Source organism: Rhinatrema bivittatum, chromosome 15, assembly GCF_901001135.1.
Source record: "Rhinatrema bivittatum chromosome 15, aRhiBiv1.1, whole genome shotgun sequence".
Lineage (NCBI taxonomy): Eukaryota > Metazoa > Chordata > Amphibia > Gymnophiona > Rhinatrematidae > Rhinatrema > Rhinatrema bivittatum.
In genome coordinates, this window is record NC_042629.1 from 50,542,176 (window position 1) to 50,564,372 (window position 22,197).

The 22,197-nt window shown below is 45.4% G+C and overlaps 1 protein-coding gene across 1 annotated transcript in view; it reads right to left on the reverse strand.

The window, feature by feature from the left end:
- TOMM70 (translocase of outer mitochondrial membrane 70) overlaps nt 1-22,197 on the reverse strand; it is a 31,705-nt gene that overhangs the window by 3,955 nt on the left and 5,553 nt on the right. The window contains exons 2-11 of the mRNA XM_029578307.1: nt 15,734-15,907; nt 14,862-14,988; nt 14,194-14,303; nt 13,623-13,771; nt 6,846-7,053; nt 5,828-5,962; nt 4,157-4,264; nt 3,491-3,607; nt 2,227-2,324; nt 169-291 (exon numbers count right to left, since the gene is read on the reverse strand). Coding sequence (XP_029434167.1) covers nt 169-291; nt 2,227-2,324; nt 3,491-3,607; nt 4,157-4,264; nt 5,828-5,962; nt 6,846-7,053; nt 13,623-13,771; nt 14,194-14,303; nt 14,862-14,988; nt 15,734-15,907 — 1,349 coding nt within the window. The remainder of the gene's footprint in view (nt 1-168; nt 292-2,226; nt 2,325-3,490; nt 3,608-4,156; nt 4,265-5,827; nt 5,963-6,845; nt 7,054-13,622; nt 13,772-14,193; nt 14,304-14,861; nt 14,989-15,733; nt 15,908-22,197) is intronic.

The window sequence follows — 22,197 nt, forward strand, 5'->3', positions numbered from 1 at the left end:
TACATGAGATACATTTACATATAATGGGGGCAGTGCATGAAAGCCAGGGGGTGCCTCCGAGGGCCAGGCTAGGGAGAAAGCAGTAGGAACTGCTAATAAAGGAAAGGACAAAATAATCATCTTTACGAATTTCCTCTTCCCCTACCCGGGGACCGGCCTACGTTTTACCTCTGTACTTCAATAGTTCCCATCGTTTCATAGGCAAAATCACATTTGTTGTCGATCTCGATGGCTTTGCTGATCAGCTCCAAGCCCCTGTCCAGATCCTGCTTCCACTGCAGCTGAAGTAAACTAAGAAGAGAGAAGCAGGCATGTACTAGCGCAATCTTCTTACAATGAATTCCAGCGGTCCATTTATTTAATTACCATTGCATACGGCTTATAGCTAAAAACGGGGACGATGAGATCCTTACTGATGCTTGTAGCCGGCATTTAGTGTGTCACGTGCATCTCATTTTGGAAAATACGAGCTAAATCCATATTTAATGGCACTTCTAAATAGATAAGGTTTAGTATGAGGCTTCCTTAAAATAAACCACAATCTCTTCTGTATTTAAATTTGGATTGTTTTAGCTCGCTTTTCCAAATGATACTTAAGGCAGCTTACAGCGGTTTTGGAATTCAGGCACAATAAACCCCTGCCCCAAAGAGCTTACATTCTAAGTGGGTACCTTAGCCCATGAGACATAAAGAGTTACTGACAGTAGGGCAGCTTTGCAGGCCATTGCTCTAACCACACCTGGCCACTCCTCCTCCACTCCTTCAGCCTCTGTTCTGTGACATGGGGAGGCAATACAAGAAATCCCACATGGGACAATCTCTGCCTATCAGAGGCAAAACTCTTACACCCTTCCCAAGCCAGCCTGAATCTCTTTCTTAGCGGCAGGCTAAAAGTGCCGAGGTCAGAATATCTCCAGATCCTGGCTCATTCACACAGCTCAAGAATTTTACAGAACATGTCCAATAGTTTCTCCACCTTACATTCAATCCTCTCGTTTCAAAGACCGAAGAACTGCTACATATAACTAAGTGTAAGGTCATGTCCATCCCTCCAACCCAAAGAATAATAGGCAAGCAGTCCAATGATGCTTCTACCCCCAACCCCGTGCTACCACTGGCAGTCAATCCATGGAGAAGCTCGGTCTTTGAGCTTTCGGCAATGCTATATTTATACACTGCTCCAGGCGGTGTACAAAATCATTTAAACCACTTAGCGCAGAGCTTTCCAAACTTTTCATGTTGGTGACACACTTTTTAGACAAACATAATTTCACGACACGGTAATTCAGTCTACTAGTAAACCAGAGGTTAAAGGTTAAACGAACGAAACATATTTCGACAATTTATGTATGTTTCCTTAAATATATACATAAATAAAATGTTTCACGACACAACCTATCTCATGAAAACCTTAAATTTATATTAAAAATATATATTCCAAGATTCATGTTATTGTTATAATTTATGAGAAACAATAATAAAACTAATTGTCTGTCCCCCACACACTCATCTCTCTCCTCCCCCAGCACATGTCTGGCCCCCACACACTCATATCTCTCCCCCTCAAGCACATGTCTGTCCCCCCAGCACGTTTGCCCCCCACTCACTCATCTCTCTCCCCCCAGCACATGTCTGGCCCCCACACTCATGTACCTCATCTTTTTGATTGTTGCCAGTTAAGTGCTTCACTCCCTTCCATGATCACCAGACACTGCTGCTTGCAGTCAGTACTCCTCATGGCCAGGCCTCATCGGCAGCAGCAGCCAATGCAAGGATGGCTGGGCTCGTTCCACCCACCAAGCCCCCCAAAAAAACACGATTGACAGCAAAAATCACCCAATAATAAGCAACCCATAAACTGAAAAAAAAAAAAGTGAATCTCTAGGAAAAAAAAAAGCCCAAACTCGCATCAGAGTTGACCGGGCTTGCGCGACACACCTGCACACTGCAGGCGACACACTAACGTGTCCCGACACACAGTTTGGAAAGCTCTGACTTAGCGGGTCGTATGAAATGAGTACATAAAACAAATAATCTAACAAAGCAAGCAGGCCTAAAAAGTGTTTCAAACCAAATCTCCAAATAAGATCTTGCAATGCCCCAGGACTATGGTCTATACTAATTGTCTCCTTTCTGCACAGCTCTGCAGAGAATGCACTGCTAAAGCAGTTTGTATAGTTAGCTGCCCTCTATCAGTGGCCTTCTGTGTCTTTCAGCAGTACATACCCTTTATGAACGTATGTTGTGGCATTATCGGGCTCCAGCTCAATGCACGTATCATACATTTCATCGGCTTTACCAAACTGCTGTTGGTCTGTCAGAGCCTGAATTGAAAACAGATATTTTTATCTATCAGCAAGCATCTCTTTCAAATGAAAATATGCAGCACGGTGCCTAACATTTCAACAGACCAGCGGTATCCACCTTTGATAAATTCACATTGTTACTACTGAAATTCATTAAGTATCTCTCATACAGTTCCCCTACACACTTGCAAAAGTATCAAAATTTACCTCGGATTGGTTCATGCTGTTGATGCAGTGCCATTTGTGACATCACAGGCAAAAATAGAGAGGAACAAACTGCTCAGAAAAGTCTGTTAAGCTAATGGGGGTCCATCCACACTGCAGATGCACAAAGCAGGGAGGAATGGAAGCTCCAACATCTGTAAGGCAGGCAGGCCCCTCAGCAGAGCTTCCAAAGACTGCAACGTTTCGCTGTAATCTTAAAGCAGTCGTTCGCAGAGGATTCAATGAAAGATCTGCAGTATCTGGAAATTCCACTGTGACTGCCCAGCCATTAATGGGCCACTCGGCTCAGGTGGGAGGCAGTTTCTAACTCCTACTAAACGCCAAAGGCTATATAAGAAGTGCAGGGGGGATAGAGGGCAACTTAAAAGAGTTCAACAAACAATTTAGTGGGGCCATTTCCCCATGCATGCTCCGGAGAGGCTGCACAACTCTCTTTTTAAACAGCCCGGACGTCCTAAATACCTACAGAGATATGCCACCTCTAACTGGATCCTGTTGGCGGAGACAACTTTATCACAGTGGATTTAGTCAGTGACTGTATAAAACACTGTCTCCTCACCTCCGGCGTTGGAACGTACGTTCCCACAGAACACGTAGCTGAAGTCCAAGCTGTGATTTAAAGATGACTCCCCCCCCCCCCCCCCCACCCGCCTTTCAGAACCTGGAATTCCAAATAAGTAATATCCTTTAAAACACTGAAGAAAAATGACAGATGTATTCCTAGCAGGCTTAAACCTGTTTTGTGCACCATTAAATGTATCAGGAAGCAGGCACGGGAGGGCAGCGCTCTTCGACAGGCTTAGCAGGGCTTGGGAAGAAATGTTCTGGCCAGCACCAAGCTCCCAATCTTTTTTTTTCTCCTTCCACAAGCATCAAGTAGTGCTGGACGGCCACCTAGAGCACTGCGCTCACCATCGGCATGTGGTCAGGACAGCAGAGATGGCCCTCGTCAGACCTACCTGGGCATACAGGGCGTAGCCCTCGGCACACTTGGGAAATTTTTTAATGATGTCTTCAAAGCCCTTGATAGCGGCCTGTATTTGTAAGGGATTACTTCCCGTGTACGCCTGACGATACTAGAAAAGCAAGAAAAAAAAAAAGGTATCTAAGCACATCAGAGGGAGCAGAGATAGACGAGGAGCAGTACAGTGATGATGCGCTGGTCAAGGCACACCAACGGGGAGGTCATTTAGATTGTGCTCTACATAAGGACGCCACGCGGAGAAAGGCAAAAACACATCCTGAAAACTGTTGTGCTGAAGATCTTACATGTAATATTGCAGTACTGCTAACTTTTTTTGTGTGTGTAGATTACAGCCTGGTTAATATCACATTTGCCAGTGGAAAACACACACACACACACACACACACACTCTTCTCTCTCTTTCGCTGCCTCGGTGGTCACTTACATTCTACCAATTTACACGCCCTGCTTTGCTCAAGGAATTATTTTTTTTTTTTTTAAGATTTCAAAGACGCCATTCAGCATTATATTGTTTTCCCCCCCCCCCAACATAAAGTACTTCAGCGTCAATGCACCAGCTTCCTCGGCCTGCCGACATCCACACTCCCCCCCCCCCCCCCCCATGGACAAATAGAAAGAAAAAGGGTGCAGCGGCACTTACTAACGCAAAACACTTCTGGGCCTGTGCCAAGGCGAGGTCGGGTCGCAGCCTGATGCACTCGTCAAAATCCGCCACCGCTTCTTCCACTTGATCTAGGAGAATTTTCAGCTGGGGAAGAGAAAAAGGAGAAACGTACCTCGGTCACAAGTCGGGCTGCCTTAGGCCGATTAAGTTATAGAAGAGAGCGTGCATGAAACCTGCACACGGTGGTTTTTTTTTTTTTAATGCAATCAGCTGGAATTTAGGAGAATGGGGGGTGGAGAAACACTGCAGCAGGTTACAAATGACGAGGCCACACCGTGTCTCAAACATACTGTAGTCTAACTGGAGATATTCATGTAACCAGAGAGAGCAAGCTAACATGAAACTCAATGTGGCATTTCCCCTTGATCTCGGCACATGACCCGCCGAGATCCAAGCTAGAGACAGCGAGGTGCCAACCAAGTCCAACGTTTTCCTACTTGCCCCCAAAGCGATTTCTATCAGAATTCAGAAGGAAGGCCCCCACAGATATAGTGCTATCTTGAGCCAATTCTGCAAAAAACTCTTTTCCCTAGTGTTGAAATACATCATTACCCATTCAGCAGTCTAAGCAAAGAAGCCCTGCCTCCGTTTCTCATCGTCTGCCCTGGGGTAAAACCACCACTTGCAAAGTCCCCCCTGGTGACTATCAACCACTTTGAAGATCATCATCCTAACCTGAAACACTAGCTCAGTAAGCTTTCGACCCTTGTCCTTGCATCAAGGGTTTCCCTCTTATCCGGCTTGGATAAAGACATGAAACAGACGTTTTTGCTGGCCCAATAAAATGAGTAATTTTGGAACTGGTGCTCTGCCTGCAGAAATGGCTCTTCATAAAGTCGCCTGCCTGACATGCACATTTCTTGTAAGCGCGCCGATTTACCCAGCCTGAGCAGTAGCGCTCACAGAGGCGGAGGTAGAGAGGGATTCGCACTGACCTACATACTTCTGCGTTTTCTAAAGTGCGCGTGTGAATTTTCCCGGCAGATAATAGCAGGTGTTAAATGCGTGTGTTTGTGAAGGAGGAAAAAACTTGGAGCTACGTGAAAAGAACCAGAATGAAAATCATCATCAAGTGTGCCAGGGATTTTATTTTGTTTAGATATCACCGTTTGCTACGACTTCCAACTCCTTTCAGGACCTCTTTTAAAATGGCTTTAGTAAATTTGGAATGAGTGTAAGAGAACTTCTGTCCCTTTTTTTTTTTTTTTAAACTCAAACCTGGGATGTCATGCTCCTTTGCTTCCAAACCATCAGGGTCACATTCAAATTGCCCATGTCTCACTATTAAACTTGCCCCATATTTACGTGAAACTTTTGCACATACAGTTTGGAAATTGCAGCAAAAAAAAAAAAAAAAGAAAGGAAGAATGGAACAATTCAAGGAATCTAACAAAAACTATTTTCAGAGCATCACAATAAAATCCATGACTGCAGCCTGACACTCTTACTGTAAAGAGAGATTTTTTTTTTTAATCGGTGTTTACTAATTTCTTTGAAAAAGTTTGTTTCTAAACATTGCACAGGAGAAGAAGGTCCTTGCTATAACCAGAATCCACTCAATAATTTAAAAATGCAATTCACACTTAAAAGCAGACTACAGAAGGCTTCTCCTCGCTATTCAGAGGCCATGATCTCTCTCTTTCTTACCTGCCCACGGTGGTGATAAACGTCTGCGTTCTGAGGATCGATATCGGCAGCCATATTGAAGTCTTGGGTGGACAGGGTGGGCTGCTGTTGTTGCATGTACATACTGCCTCGTTTGATGAGGGCGTTGGCGCGAAGCTATTCAAAGCAAAACACGTACACATGACCTCTGCTGCCACCCCGGCCCCAGTGGTGCCTCTGTCTAGCACAGCTCACAATGTCAAATCTCAGATTTCCCAGGTTTTATGCTGGCAAAGGTAAGGGCTGAGGGTGCCCGCTTCCTGAGATCTTCCAGTATTCAAAGCTTGTAGACAAACATTTGTTTTTCCCATTTTTTTTTTCTGCAGGAATTTATGATATCATTTGTTCCAGCCTGGCCAAAGCTAAGTCTATGGTGCATCTTGTGGTTTTAATGTTTATACTGCACTTAGAGGCATGCCCATGGGGCATATTAAAGTGAGTTGAAACGACATTCACAAGCAAGCTTCTGATCAATTAAAAAAAAAAAACAGCCCTGGAGCTTGTTCAAGGCATGGGTCTGTCTCAGGGGTTATGAGTATGTGTGTGTGTGTGTGTGTGTCGTCATGACTGAAATAAGAAAATCTTATCACCCAGTATAGATAAATCTCTGGCCAACAGGTCTGCTTGCCAAGACCCACAAAGTGAAAGGGCTGTGTCTACATAAAGTCTAATGCACTCTCATGATTCAATGCACTGCAGGATTTAAAACCAGCCAAGAAGAATCCTTGCCACTAAATGCTCTCTCTAACTTTGTGCCTATGGTAAAAGGACTCTAGGATACAAACCTCACAACACAAACAGGCTTTTGAATTGTTAAAGTGGGATGGAGGACTGCTTTCCAGTAAGCTAGGACTGCAGAGAGCGCAGATGCCAAGTCTGCTAGTAAAGCAATGCATCAGGTTGTTCTCATAATACTGCGCACCCGGCTCCTGGACAGTGGTTTCTCTGGGTTGCACTCCACTACAGTACTGCCCTCAAGGACAAAAGGACCCAGGCTTACCTTAACATTAGCGTCTTCCATACTGACTACTTGGTCTAGGTCGGGTTTAGCAGCATTCGCATTGCCGATCAGCAGGTAGAAAGTGGCTCGCAGAAGCAAAGCCTCAGCTCTGTATCTGCCGTTCCTTTCCATTTCTTTTGTGCATTCGCTGATGATTTTGTCGTAGTTTTCTTCCTCCATATACTGTTTGGCTTTCAAATACCCAGCGCTAGAAATACAAACAAAACAAAAAAAAAAAAAGACGCAGTTTTTTATCGTCCTGCACCGTGCAAGATTTCATAAGCAGACAAAATACAAAACCAGGGAAATCCATATGTGCAATGCGATACAAGTTGCTTTTGTGTACTCGAGTTACTGTGTCCTTGAAAACTGTTGCACCCAGGCATCACAGAAAAAAATGCTAATAGAAAAAACAAAACTGTTCCTATTAAATCCTTCCAGCATTGTACCCTGATTTTACATCTCTATAAAAGCAGGCTGTACCCACACTGCACGTTGAGAATCATCACAAGATCACACTTGATGGGACAATGCAGAGCTTGTGCGTGTGGTCATTAAGTAACACTCATGCTAGCACAGAACAGGAACTGCAAAAGAACTACTGGAAAAAGAGAACAGCAGGCCACAGTCAGATCTGGAACTGTGCAGCTGATAGGACTTTACATTACTTCACCAAATTCTACCCACACTCCTCTACTTCCTCAGTCCATACCCTAGGGCTGTACTGGCGCACAGGGGTGAAAAGTCATTTTGTGTAATGCAACAGCACAAGTTCTTACCTGAAAGGAAGCACAAGCCGGTTACACACTATACTATACTGCACTGCATATATTGGGGGGGGGGGGGGGGGGGGGGGGGGGGGGAACTCAGTGCATCAACCTTACAAATCTGGAATAGCTAAACCTGGACGTAAATTTATATTCTACAAACACTGAACTGCAGTAAAGAGGGGTAAGCCGCAGCAAGCCCAGACTAGCAGAGCGGATACACTGGCACAGAGTTCCATTATAAATTTCCTCTCTTCCTGAACCATGGGCAGCGGTGCCTCCTTCTCCCCAGCAAGCCTTCAGTCCTGCTGCAGCCATGTATAAAACAGATGCCCCCAAAGCTCAAAAAGATATACCAAACTTTCTGCAATCAGTCAAGCATGCAGATAAACAGTGTGCCATGGGGAATTTAATTACTGGTGAATTTCCATAAGAATAAAAACTTAGGGTGCTTAACGTTTAAAAAACGGGATGCAGCACATAATTTTCATGCATAGGTGAATGTACGGAGACTTATGTATGGCAGGGGCCGCAGTTTATAAAATACCGCAAATTTATGTCCCTAAAGTACACACATTTCCATTGCCAGAAAATGGAGAAATTACTTACCTGATAATTTCGTTCTCCTTAGTGTAGACAGATAGACTCAGGACCAATGGGTTATGTTCCCCTGCCAGCAGATGGAGGCGGAGTCAGATTTCAAAGCTGACATCACCCTACATACACCCCTCAGGGACCTCAGCCCTCAAGTATTCTCTTCAAAAGCCACTGTGGACATACTAATGAAAACACTTGTTTAAAAATATGATTAAAAATGGATAACGGTAACTGTACTCGACCAATCATAAACACTGAACCCCAGTAAGAATATAGATGCCCTGATCTAGGGACTGGATGAAGGCTTACCCGTAATCTCTTGGAATCGATATCCACTCCACGGGCGAATCCTTGGCGCCATTCTTGGGCAGCCATGGGCAGGATGCTGAGTCCATCTGTCTACACTAAGGAAAACAAAATTATCAGGTAAGTAATTTCCCCATTTCCTAGCGTGTAGCAGATGGACTCAGGACCAATGGGATGTACAAAAGCTACTCCAGATCGGGGCAGGAGGCTGCCTGCGGTCCGGTTAACACTGCCCTTGCAAAGGCTGCATCCTCTCAGGCCTGAACGTCCAGGCGATAGAACCTGGAGGTGTGCAAGGAGGACCTCGTCGCCGCTCGGCAGATATCGACGGAAGACAGAAGTCTAACTTCTGCCCATGAGACCACCTGAGCCCTAGTGGAATGAGCTTTAATATGAGAAGGTAATGGCTTTCCTGCCTCCAAGCAGGCTCCTGTGATCACCTCCTTAATCCAGCGAGCTATGGTAGCCCCTGAAGCTGGTTCGCCCTGCTTCCTTCCACTGTGAAGGTCAAACAGGTTCTGAAACTTCCAGATACCACACCAAAAGTCTACTGACATTCAAATGACGGAGGATGCGGTATTCTTCCGTGTCCTTCTACTTATCTAGGGATGGCAACAAAATGGAATGATTCAAATGAAACTCCAAGACTTCCTTGGGCAAGAAGGATGGAACGGTACGAAGCTGTAAGGCTCCTGGAATCATCTGAAGGAATGCTTCCCAACCCAACAATGCCTGAAGTTCAGAGATACGACATGCCAAGCACATCGCCACCAGCAACACCGGTTTCAAATAAACGCAAGGAAAGACTGCGCAGTGCCCGAAAGGAGGGCCCTGTCAAAAATTCCAATGCTAGATTAAGATTCCACAAGGGAACCTGTCACCGTAGGGGTGGCCGAAGGTGCTTCACTCCTTTCAGAAAACAGGCCACGCCCGGATGAGCTGACAGGTGGGGTCCGTTCACCTCGCCCCTGAAACAGGAGAGAGCCACTACCTGCACCTCCAAGGGGTTAAGGGCCAAACCTTTATTCAAGCCATCCTGCATCTGAGCCTGCCCCTCTCTTGAGCTGCCGACTACAAAAGGACTGAGACCTCCCAATGGGCCGAGTCCTCTGAAATTTTGAGTTTCTGCAGGGGCGAAAGCTTTGGGAGTCCCTGGATCAACCCCTCATAGGAGAGGGGCGCTGTAACTGCTTCCTCTTATCTTCTGGTAGCTGGGGAACTGGAGATTTGCTCCATTTACTGGCCAGCTTTTCCAATTTGCTTCCAAAAAGGAGTGATCCTTTAAAGGGCATCTTTGTAAATGTGCCTTGGAGGTTGCGACTGCTAACCAATTCTGCAACCACAGATGTCTTCTGGCCGCCACCACCGAGGCATCTCCTCTGGCTGAGGTACGGACTAGATCCGAGTCCGCATCAGCTAAAAAGGCCACGGCAGGTTCCATAACTGCTCTGGAACTCATCCCCGAGTTTTCTTTGGTTCCGTCAGACTCAGGAACCCCCAGCATCTTCAGGGTCTGGGAAACCAGGGCTGGCAATTCATCTCTATGGAAAAACCATAACATAGGCCAATACGGTTCTAAGCCAGGGAGAATTCCTCATCTTCCAAGGAATCCGTATCCTACTCTTCGTTCATGCCGTCCAAGTCCCTGACAGGGATACACTTGGTTAGGCGGGACATGAACATAAGTACATAAGAAATTGCTATACTGGATCAGACCAAGGGTTCATCAAGCCCAGCATCCTGTTTCTAACAGTGGTCAATCCAGACTACAAGAACCTGGCAAGTACCCAAACACCAAGAAGATCCCATACTACTGATGCCAGTAATAGCAGAGGCCATTCCCTAAGTCAACTTGATTAATAGCAGGTAATGGACGACTTCTCAAAGAACTTATCCAAACCTTTTTGAAACCCAGCTACACTAATTGCACTAACCACATCCTCTGGCAACAAATTCCAGAGTTTAATTGTGCGTTGAGTGAAAAAGAATTTTCTCCAGTTAATTTTAAATGTGCTACTTCCTAACTTCATGGAGTGCCCCCTGGTTCTTCTATTATCCAAAAGAGTAAATAACTGATTCATATCTACCCATTCTAGACCTCTCATGATTTTAAAGACCTCTATCATATCACCCCTCAGCCGTCTCTTCTCCAAGCTGAAATGTCCTAACCTCTTTGGTCTTTCCTTCATAGGGGAGCTGTTCCATTCCCTTTATCATTTTGGTCGCACTTCTCTGTACCTTCTCCACTGCAACTATATCTTTTTTGAGATGCGGCGACCAGAATTGTACACAGTATTCAAGGTACAGTCTCACCATGGAGCGATACAGAGACATTATGACATTTTCCATTTTATTGACCATTCCCTTTCTAATAATTCCCAACATGCTGTTTGCTATTTTTTTTTTTTTTTTTTTTACTGCCGCAGCACACTGAGCTTATGATTTTAAAGTATTATCCACCATGACTCCCAGATCTCTTTCCTGGATGGTAACTCCTAATATGGAACCTAACATCGTGTAACTATAGCAAGGGTTATTTTTCCCTATATGCATCACCTTGCACTTATCCACATTAAATTTCATCTGCCATTTGGATGCCCAATCTTCCAGTCTTGCAAGGTCCTCCTGCAATTTATCACAATCCGCTTGTGATTTAACCACTCAGAATAATTTTGAATCATCTGCAGTTTTGATTACCTCACTCGTATTCTTTTCCAGATCATTTATAAATATATTGAAAAGCACAGGTCCAAGTACAGATCCCTGAGGCACTCCACTGTTTACCCTTTTCCACTGAGAAAATTGACCATTTAATCTTACTCTCTGTTTCCTGTCTTTTAACCAGTTTGTAATCCACAAAAGGACATCGCCTCCTATCCCATGACTTTTTAGTTTTCGTAGAAGCCTCTCATGAGGGACTTTGTCAAACGCCTTCTGAAAATCCAAATACACTACATCTATCGGTTCACCTTTATCCACATGTTTATTAACCCCTTCAAAAAATGAAGCAGATTTGTGAGGCAAGACATGTTGACTGTGTTCCAATACACGTCTTCTATATGCTCTGTGATTTTGATCTTTAGAATAGTTTCCACTATTTTTCCCGGCACTGAAGTCTGCCTTGAGGTCTGCCGATAGGACTGGGAGAGGGAGGGCTTACTGGCTGAGGTTCCAGACAGGGGCAAGTGAGGTAGCAAACTACGCCTGTACGAAGGCTTGAAGGCCCTGGAAAAATTCCACCCAAGAGAAGGTAGCCGGGTCCATGCCTAGCCCAGGAGGTATTGGGGTAGGCACCACTGAATTTCCTTCTCCCATGGATGAACCAGTCACGGGGGTACTCAGATCTGGGGTACTTCCAGTTAAGGCTGGGCTAACCCATCCTCTGAATGAGAGAAGCCGGGCTTAGCAAAGCCCAGAGAGGCCAACTCTCCCTGGGCTTCCTCACAGTGCCGACATAAGTTGGAATCCAGGTCAGATTGCAAAGGCCTAATATGACAAGCAGCGCAGAGAGAAGGGCACTTATGTTTCTTGGATGCCGGAGCCACTGGCGGCGGTAACTATACGTCCTATCGGCTTGAGCTTAAAATTTATGCACACAGATTCCAGGTGCTAAGACAGGACAAGGCGAGGCGCATGCACAGCCCTTGCACCCAACTTTACCTGTATTCTGCTTTTAGTAGGCTGTGCACATATGTAAGAGTTTGACTTTGTGTGCAGCAGGTGCGCAGAGCCAACAAACTGCGCGAACCGACGTTCTACAGAGGGCAATACGGCATGCACAAAGACATGCGCAAGATGGCACTGCCACAGCCTACCACATGGTGTGCCAACCAAGCCTAAAGCAGGGCTTAGCCCACCTAGGGGCCGCTCAACCCACTCGGAAGTCCACTTCCCCTTGCCCTAACGGGATCAGGAACGATGTTGGTATGGTACGCCGAGCGAGGAATTCTTACCGAAAATCTTTTTTTTTTTTTTTAATATACTTACCTGGGCTCAGCGCTTACTGACAGTCTCCGGCTGTGGGGGGGAAAGGGTTTTGGCTGTCACCGCCACACTCGCCTTCCTGCACCCGCTGCCTTTAAGCTTCTTAAGCAGCAAAGTCCACATCGGGAACTGGCTACAGGACCAAGGCACACCTCTGAGGGATCTTGGAAATCATCTCAGGAATTCTCAACTGGGGGAGGGACCTTTAGATCTCACCGCAGGAGAGCGGAGCTCAATTTTTTCTCCAATTTAAATGTAGAATTTCTCCTTCCAAAAAGTACAGCAATCCTCATAGGGAGAGGAAATATCCACGATCTGCTGGAGATGGAGAAATATTGAAGGGCTGAGGTCACTGGGGGGGGGGGGGGGGGGGGGGGGTGTGACATCAGCTTTGAAATCTGACTCCATCTCCATCTGCTGGCAGGGGAGCAGAACCCATTGGTCCTGAGTCCATCCGGCTACATGCTAGGAAACACCAGTTTTCTCTATTTTATAAATATATGTGCATTTATTTTAGGCACACAAAAATATATAACCTGTCTACTTCATAATGCTGATTTAAACATGGAGGCAGGTATAGGAAAATTGGTTCTTACCTGCTAATTTTCGTTCCTATAGTACCACGGATCAGTCCAGATGGCTGGGTTTTGCCTCTCTTCACTGTCTCCATCTGCTGGAAGGGAGGCAAAACCCAGCTGTCTGTACTGATCCGGGTATGCACAGGGAACTGGGTAAATTATGCATGTACACACTGAGTCATCAGCTTGCCAATATCTCCACCAGTTCACCTTGACTCTCTAGCACTACACCCTGAACCCCAGCAGTTCATCCAAAAACTGCAGATAAAAGAAATGTCCAATTTCAATTGCATATCAGCAGGTGTAAAAATGTTTGGACAAATTCAGTAATGTACATGCATACATTTCTTACAAAATAGCACTGTGCACATACTCTCGAGATGTATAAAAGAGCATCTACGTGAGCGCGTGTTACTGATGTGCGTATATGCTAGTTTTTATACAAAACAACACGCTCCAAAAAGAAGATGGGTCAGTTTATGAGCTGCGACTCATTTCAAGTAAAGAGACCAGACTGTGGGTTCTGGCCCCCACCTGCCACTCACTTCTCCTTCACTTCTGCAGCCTCGCCCTCCTTGTCCTTGTCCTCATCGGACTTCTCTCCCTTGAGTAGGGGCTGGGAGATGATGTCATCCGTGAACGAGCTAAAGTAAGATTTGATGAACTGTGGCGATGGCATTAAAGGTTCTCGGTTCTGAAAGGGAATACAAAGTTCATGTTAGGCTACTTTTGTTCCCCATTTCTCCTCCCATGCAAGTCCTCTCTCCATTCTCCTTCCCACCTATTCAGAGATACATTCTGCCTTGCCTGCCTCCTCCCTTGTGCAAGGGGCCAATCCTCAATTTTTGTTCTCCAATGTCACAGCCAAGTGGGGAGGAGGGTGGGAACGAGGAGTGTTCTCCTTCCAAGGGTCCTGGTTCCCCAGCATTCACAGTCCCCAAGACAGAGGGTCATTGCTTAAGAATGACATGTAATGGTCAGATTCAGGGGCCATGATTGCAAGCTTCCAAATGGAAAGGGGACTCCCAGAAGAGCAAGCCAAGGCTTTGCTACAGATCTCACACACACACACACATCTCTTTAAAATGTGTCACTCCTGAAAAATCACAAACTAACCTTGTATTTTTCTTTGGCTTTTTCCTTCCCAAGCAGTTTAAGAACTTTATCAGCGAGCAGCATGCTCTGTTGGTTCTGGAACCCTTCCAAAATACAGACTGCTGTCACATCTGGGAATATCAACCAACAGCACCCATAAATTTTCAATAATGTGACAGTCCATTCAGCCATAATAAGAGGCCTTTCCAAGACTGACCTTTCATTTCCCCCCACCCCCGGCCCCCATTCAAAGCCTACAGTTTTTCTTGTAGCTCTGGTCCCACACAGACCACTGCATCCATGGTGCTCACTGGCAGCTAGTCATCACGAAGGTCCCTAAAGACTGACTTTACTGGAGAGAAGAGGAGGCCTACAGCTTGGCACAGCTTAAGGCTCCCTGTGAACCAGAACCTGCAGGGACCTGTGCAGTGGAGGGAATAGGCTGAAGCATAATCTTAAGACTAACCAATGCTTCCCTTAAATTAGCTGTCAGGTGCACACTAATGCCAACAGTTGCTGGAGTGTGTGCACTGCACCCACAACACTCTCCCTACTGACCTCCTCCATGGGCACAAATAAACATAAGAGCATAACGCTGCTATAATATTCACTGTGTAAAAAAAAAAAAAAAAAAAGGATATCTTTTTTACTTAAAAAAATGTACAGTCAGACCAAGCAACACTACAGACCTTCTAAGCATTCCTTCTTATTGTCTAGTCTCTCATGTGCCTTTGCCCGTCTGAAGAGAGCTTTGATGTATCTGGGGTTCAACTCAACAGCTTTCGTACAATCCTGCACAACTTCTTTCCACTTTTGCTGCAAGACAGAAGAGTGAGATGCCATGATTTCACAAGGGAAGCAGATGGTTACACGGCTTATCATCTTCCCTAAGACCAGTTACTTGTGCTGAGAGTATTTACCCAAGCAGCACAAAACAAGAGTGGCTGGATTGTTCAATCCCAGAGGATACATGAGGGTTACGCAGATACGGCATATAAAAGAGAGCAGCTTCAGAACAGAATGTGTGCCAAAATAAGAGTGGGAGCCACAATGCTGGTGACTCTTACTCCGTAGGTCTATAAGCATGCATGAATCTTCACAAGACACAGCTTTGCTGTGAACATTTTATTAAGTAGCTCAAGGCATTCAGATTCCAGGTCTTATGAGCCCCAATTGTCCTAACTATGAGAACATTCATAACAAAAGGCCGCCTATTTCTGCAGTATTCTCCAATGAGGTTGTGTCGTTCAGCGCGGTAATGCCAAAATACCCCACAACACTCCTTCAGCCCGTGCAGAAACTCCTCAGTGATCAATAGCAAGAGACACTGAAAGGAAGAACCATTTCGACATTTTTATTACTCAAACTGTTTTCTAGTACACTTAAAAACACACCGTCAAAGGTCCATCATGGTCTCTTTTCCATAGCTCATTCCAGCTATAGGAATATTTTAATTTGGGCCTTGGAGAATAGCTCCAAGAACACCAGTGTAATAAAGCATTGGCAGTCAGAGAGGGAAAGACAGAACTGGATGAATGGTGGCAAAGTTCAGGGCACATACCAACTGTTCATAGGCAGCAGCGCGGTTCTGATAGAACGTAGACAGGTCAATGTGCTTTTCTGAAGGGCAGAGGCCAATGGCCTCCGTGTAACACTGGATGGCTTGTTCGTATTTCCCCATCTTGAAATGCTTGTTGCCTCTATTCTTAGCAGCCTGTGCTTTGTCCAGGGAGGTCTGAAAACAAAACATGAACTCCATTAGTAAACGGATAAACGAGGGGAGGTGGGGGGGAGGCAGATTTCTTAGACTCCAACGTTAAATCCTTTGGCTTTTAGCACGGCAAAACAAAAATATATCTTATTTAAGTGAGTAAAGCAGAAGGGGGCAGTCACTTTACAAGTATGCTGTCAATGCAGGGCAATATATCAAATATGGAGCTGGCGATAAGTCAGCACAATTACTATTTAATCATTAAGATTTAAAGATATGGACACTAGAATGGGAATCTGGGTCTTGGCTCTCTGTTAATGTGCAACGGACTCACCATGGTGTGGGGGAGGGGCATTCAGCCAATCAAATTGCTCAACTGGTTGGCCTGACCTCTGGCTCTCTCTCTCTTGCATGGTATCAACCCATGCGTCTCCTTCAGCAGTGAGCTGATCTTCAGACCCAGGCTATTTACTGGCATGCTGCTCCTATACCTACTCAGACTCACTAGAATCATGTGCCCAAAATGAACAGTGCGATGCATTCCTGCTGCCAATGAGTTACAAATTCTGCCATCTCTACAAGTCAGTAAACACTGTTCAAGACGAGAGACGTTAGCTCAAAGTACAATCTGATGCCGCACGTACATTCTGCAGAATGTCTGGGCAAGCTGAACTGCAAACTGTACACGAAGCATGCAAAGAGGGACTGGGGGTGCGCAAGCTAGCGAGAAGTCATGAAGCGGTGCACTGACTGAGAAATAACACTGCAGCTGAGGGCGTGCTGTCTCAAGCCAAACTGCATGCTATCATTCATCTCCCTGGAGGTAGTGTTCCACTTACATGGCACACACAGCCACCTCACATGCAAAGTAAGCCCCCAAGGAAACGGAAAGCAGCACTGTAATATTTGGACCAAGAACAGGGAAAAATAAACACTCAACCCACATTTAAGGCAAGCAATTAGAGTTCTGAGAGCCCTGTATTAACTAAAGTTTCCACGGAAGCCTAACTAACTGGAACAATAGCGATCTTCCGTCTGCGAGAAGCAGCAGCATGGGAAGCAAACTTAAGACAAAAGGCAGCTCTAGAACTTGCTCCTGAGTCTATTTCTAAAATAGAAAGAGTGGTGGATGCATGCAAGGGAGAAAGCCTGGGAGAAGGGCACAGAATCCTTAATGCGAAAGAATGAAGGGAAAGGCAGAGATCAACTGGGGTCTACGCTTGGCAATGCACAGAAGAGATGAACCTAAAGGACCTCATCCCTCATCATAGTCTATGAGTCACCCATTAGAACAGTGATAGGAACAGGCTTGGGAGGTGCAGTGCTACAAACCAACCACCCTTCAGAAGCAAAGGAGGAACGACAGAGCGATGCCACAGGCCACGGGGCAGCAAGGTTGCTCAGTGTCAGAAAGCTGGCGGTGGCCAAGCACTGTTCAGTAAGACAAGGGGGAGGTCAGGCGTTCCAGGAACTGCATCACTAGTTTTAGTAGCTATTTAGATTATTATAATGGCGGGGATTTGAGTGCTGGATTAAAGTATGGGATCCTGTGAGCTTATCTACCTAGGATAGTAGAGAATCAATGAGGAGGAAAACAAACAACAAGAAGAAACCTAAATAGGAGGGATATCCAATAAGTAGCCAAAACTTACATGGCTGGCACCTGGAACAACCCTGTCCACACTGGAAGGATTTAACTGGGCAGACTGGGTGGGACAATTTCTCTTTTTCTGCTGTCATCTACATCTTAGTTTGTATGTTGCATTATACTTAGACACCTGTAAGGCTTAATGCCCAATTACACCAGATTTTCTGATCAGTTCTCTCTCAAGATAGTGTTTATATTTGCACTGAATAAGACACAAATGCGCAGCATAAACTAGCAACGAACCCTCTCAATGACCCAGCTGTGCTGGCAGTGTGGCACACATGAAGGAATTCAGAAAACTAACCCAACCCAGATTTATCAAGCAATGTTTAGAAGTTTTTACTTTTGATTACTTACAGGAGAAACCCTGCACCAACTATGAGTTTCTTCAACTGAGAATGAGGAGGTTTTAACACTAATTTATATCATTTCACATTTTAACCTAACACAATCACATTTAGGCTGAAACGACCTCAACTGAGAACTCTCAACATGCCCTTGACAGAGTGACAGCTGCTTTCCTTACCTCACCTCATCACTCCCCTTCACAGACATTCATCACATTGCCCAGTTATCCCTGCAGGTACTCAGAAAAATGCCACTTATCAGGAGTTCTGCAGGTTAAGAGAGAGGCATGTCAGATGGCCAGCAGAGTTCTGTGCACAGGAACTGCCAAGGAACAAGTTTCTGATCAAACACCACCACCAGGCAAGAATCAGGTGGTGGCTGGATAGCAACACAGTAAGTAGCAGACTATGCTGACTGTCCTGGCAAACACTATCCACAGTAACAACTGCCAGTGGCTCTAGAGAGGTATCTGTCCCAGGTTCTGAAGGAAGTACTTGTCCATATCTTCAGCTAATCTCCATGCTAACAACCGAGAAAACAGTTTTTCATGCTTGCAGAAATGGCCACCAAAGAACGGTGGTTTTTTTGCCTTCTGCTGGATTACAAAGTAGATCTAAGAATTTAATGGCTATTTCTCATTTTATAGTACCCTTCTTGGGAATTTACCTGCAGTTAAAAAAGTGAGGGATGGACTTCTTAGGATTACTATACAATAGTTTGTGTGCTTATTTGACTCTCTAGCTGGCATGTGTTAATGCTAAAGAAACAAAGAAACTGTTGAGCTTATCTAAAAAATGTTATTCTATTTAAATATACGAAAGTTAAGAGAGCAGCACTGCTATATTGAATGTAACATCAAATTTTGTACAAAAAATACAGATTGTTTTATAATAAAATCAAGTATACAATTGGAAATTATATGAAAAAAGACATTAAGTGGCGTGAAATACAAAAATACCTACATGCACACACTCGCTGTTATTTTAATTACGACTTGGAAGAGAGTAATGTGTTTGTGTAACATATGGTTACATAAGCAGAAAGACCAGAGATCCATCAAGTCTAAGCGGCTGTTTGTCGAGGAGGTGTATATAGTAGTATCTTGTCACAAAATGTGTCCCAGATTAAACAAGCCCAGGATGGGCCAAATGAACCCTCCTTCTTGGGTATTTTCTTGTGATTCGGGCACTGGAATCGCGGCCCGCAAGCTCAGGAGTCTCGACAAAGTAGCCTCCACTGCCTGCCTCTTTTTTTGGGGAGCTGCAGGAGACTATGAAGTCGCTCCAAGCAATGTTGAGAAATTCCACAGCATAGCCATCCCTTATCACCTCCAGAACCCAGTATTCTTGACCTGATCCTGACCCACCTCCAATAAAACAGATAAACAACCTCCTATCTCCTGCCCCAGGAGAATGGTCAGTACACCCTCACTGAGGGGGTCAGGAGGCATCGTTACCCTAGCCTGCACCCCATCTGGGCTGCCTGGGCCAAAAAGACTAAGACCTACTCAAAAAGTTAGCCCTTGAGAAGCCACTCCTCTGTAGGGTCGAAAATGCCTGAAACCCCTACGTCTAGAGCAGAGCACAACAACCCCTTACGTCTAGAGCAGAGCACAACAACCTTCAAAAAAAAGTTGAAGACCTGGCTGTTCAAACAGACATTCACCTAATCGTAGCATCCCTGGTCAACATAGCTCTGTATTAAAGTCTGTAATTTACAATGTAACATAATGTAATATACCTTCAGATAATGTTATATAATACTCTACTACTGTACCGTATTATAATGTGGCAGTAATTTAATATAGTTGCTTTCTTTCTTTCTCTCTTAACATTAACTCTATCTCTCACTAAACTCTGCTTCTCTTTTTCGACATCCCGTTCCTTGGAATTTACCTTGTTAGATGTAACTATTATTTTCCTCCTACTGATGTTAATTGTTACCCCTGTTATAATGTAAACCGATGTGATATCCATTTGAACGTCGGTATATAAAAGTTTTAAATAAATAAATAAATAAATAAATGGCCTTTTGCGCCAAACAGGCACGGTGCCTGCTCATCTTCTGGCAACCAAGGAACCTGGAACTCACCCAACTTATCTGCCATTTTTCCAACTCACTCCCAAATAAGAGTGATTCTTTAAAAGGCAATTTTGTGGCTGATCAATTCCGCAGCCACAGCTGACATCTGGCCGCTATCACTGAAGCCACCCCTCTGACAGAAGTATGGACCAGGTCGCAGCCCGCATCCACCAAAAAGGCTGCGGCCGGTTCCATCACTGCCCTGGAACTCAAACCAGTTTCATCATCCTCCTGAGATAGAAACAAACACGAGTCACCAGGGAGCAGCAAGAAGCTATTTGCAATTTCATTGCCACTGCTTCAAAGGGCTGTTTAAGGATAGCCTCAATTCTCCTATCCTGAGCATACTTCAGTGCTGCTCCTCCTTCTACCATAATGATAGTCCGCTTGGTGACAGAATACACCAGCACATCCACTTTTGGAAAACGCAACTGCTCTCTCACCACCAGATCCAGAGGATTCACATCTTCCAAAGCTCATCCCCCTTTAAAATTAGCTTCTGGAGTGCCCCATTCAAGATCAATTAACTCTTGAAGAAACATGATGCTTTATGCTTTTTCTTTGGTTCAGACATAGGATCAGTACCCGGTACTCCCAGCATCTTCAGTGTTTGAGAGATTAGCAACGGCAGCTCATCTCTATGAAAGAACGCAGCGTTGTTCGATAAGGTTCCAACCCCAGAGGAATTTTCCTATCCTCCAGAGTAAGGATCTCTCCATCCTCACCCATGCCATCCGGGTCCTCATCAGTGTGACCCGCAAAAGCCCAAGACACCTTCCGACGTTTACCTGCTGCACCAGCTTTCTGGGATTCCACAGTGTGATCCTGAACTTTCAAGTTTGGACAGCTCTGCCAAATGTGCCTGTAGAAAGGACTGCAGTCCCTGAAAAAATGCCACCCAAACGAAGGTGGAGGGGTTCATACCAGGGATTGGTCTGGCACCCACTGAGTGCCCGCCCCTGACGAACTAGTTACGGAGCCCCAAAACCAGGCAAAACATGTGACAGGTCCCCCTCCGTTTCCCTTCCTGCAACCTGCTGGGAAGGGCTGGGCTCAGCAAAATCAGCTGGAGACCACTTGCCCTGATCCTCCAAGCAGCGCTGACAAAGATTAGATGGAAGCCCCGGCTGTGATGCCCGAATATGGCAATCCGTTCAAACTGCAAGGCGCTTAGGCTTCTTTGCTACCAGCATCACGCTCAACAACACAAGCACCGAACCACTGCACATCCCGACAAGCCCGGACAAGATGCCCAAAAAACAGATGCCCAGTTATAGGATGTGTGTGTCCAGACGGGCACTCGGCCTGGACACGCAGGTGCGAACTGATATTAGGCACCACTTTCATGGGCAACTTATGCAGAAAAAGTGCGCAAATGCCATTGCACCTACCATGCACCATGTCAGTGAAGCCTGAGAACGGGGCCCATGCCAAAGGCCCACTCAACCTTGACTCCCCAAGTCCCTTACACACACGTCGGATTGGGGCACCGAGGCTTGGAGACCAGAACCAGAAGAGGGTTCCCTAAATCTCTCTCTTCTTACTTTTTAGCTCTCTACTTGAGCTCAGCCCATCCTGGCCAAGCACAGAATAGGTCTCCGGCAGTGGGGTGGGTGGGGGGGCTAATGCCTTCACCGCTGCACTCAGCTTTCTGCACCCGCTAGCCTCTCAGCTGAATCTCTCCTGGCAGCTAAGTCCATGCTGGAAACCAGCAACCGGACAGAGTCACTTGACTGAAGGAGGAATCACCAGATATCACCTCATAAGAAGTGGTATGTGCTAATCTTCTTTCTCCTTTTTTTTTTTTTAAACAAGCAATCCCCATTAGGGAGATGCACGTCCACCGTCTGCTGGAGACGAAGAATACTGGTGGGCCGATGTCGGTGCAGGGGTATATATATACCGTGATGTCATCTTTGCTCCATCTGCTGGTAGAGGTGCATAACCCACTGGTGTGGATTAACTTGTCTGAATGCTGAGAAACAGGGTTTTAGAGTGGTAACTGTCTGACACCATTCACTCATTTCAGAGAGATGTGTACTGATAAGACAGAAAGGACAATGACCGATCATTTTAAAGTAAATTAGAGGCAAAGATTCTGTGAATTTTCAACTGAAACAGTCCGATGATTGTGTCCTATCCCTTCCCATGTCTTAAAAAAAAAAATATAATAGTAATAACACAGTGATCCTACCACAGATTTGTTCTGCAAAGAGCAGAAAGGATCCTCAAAAAG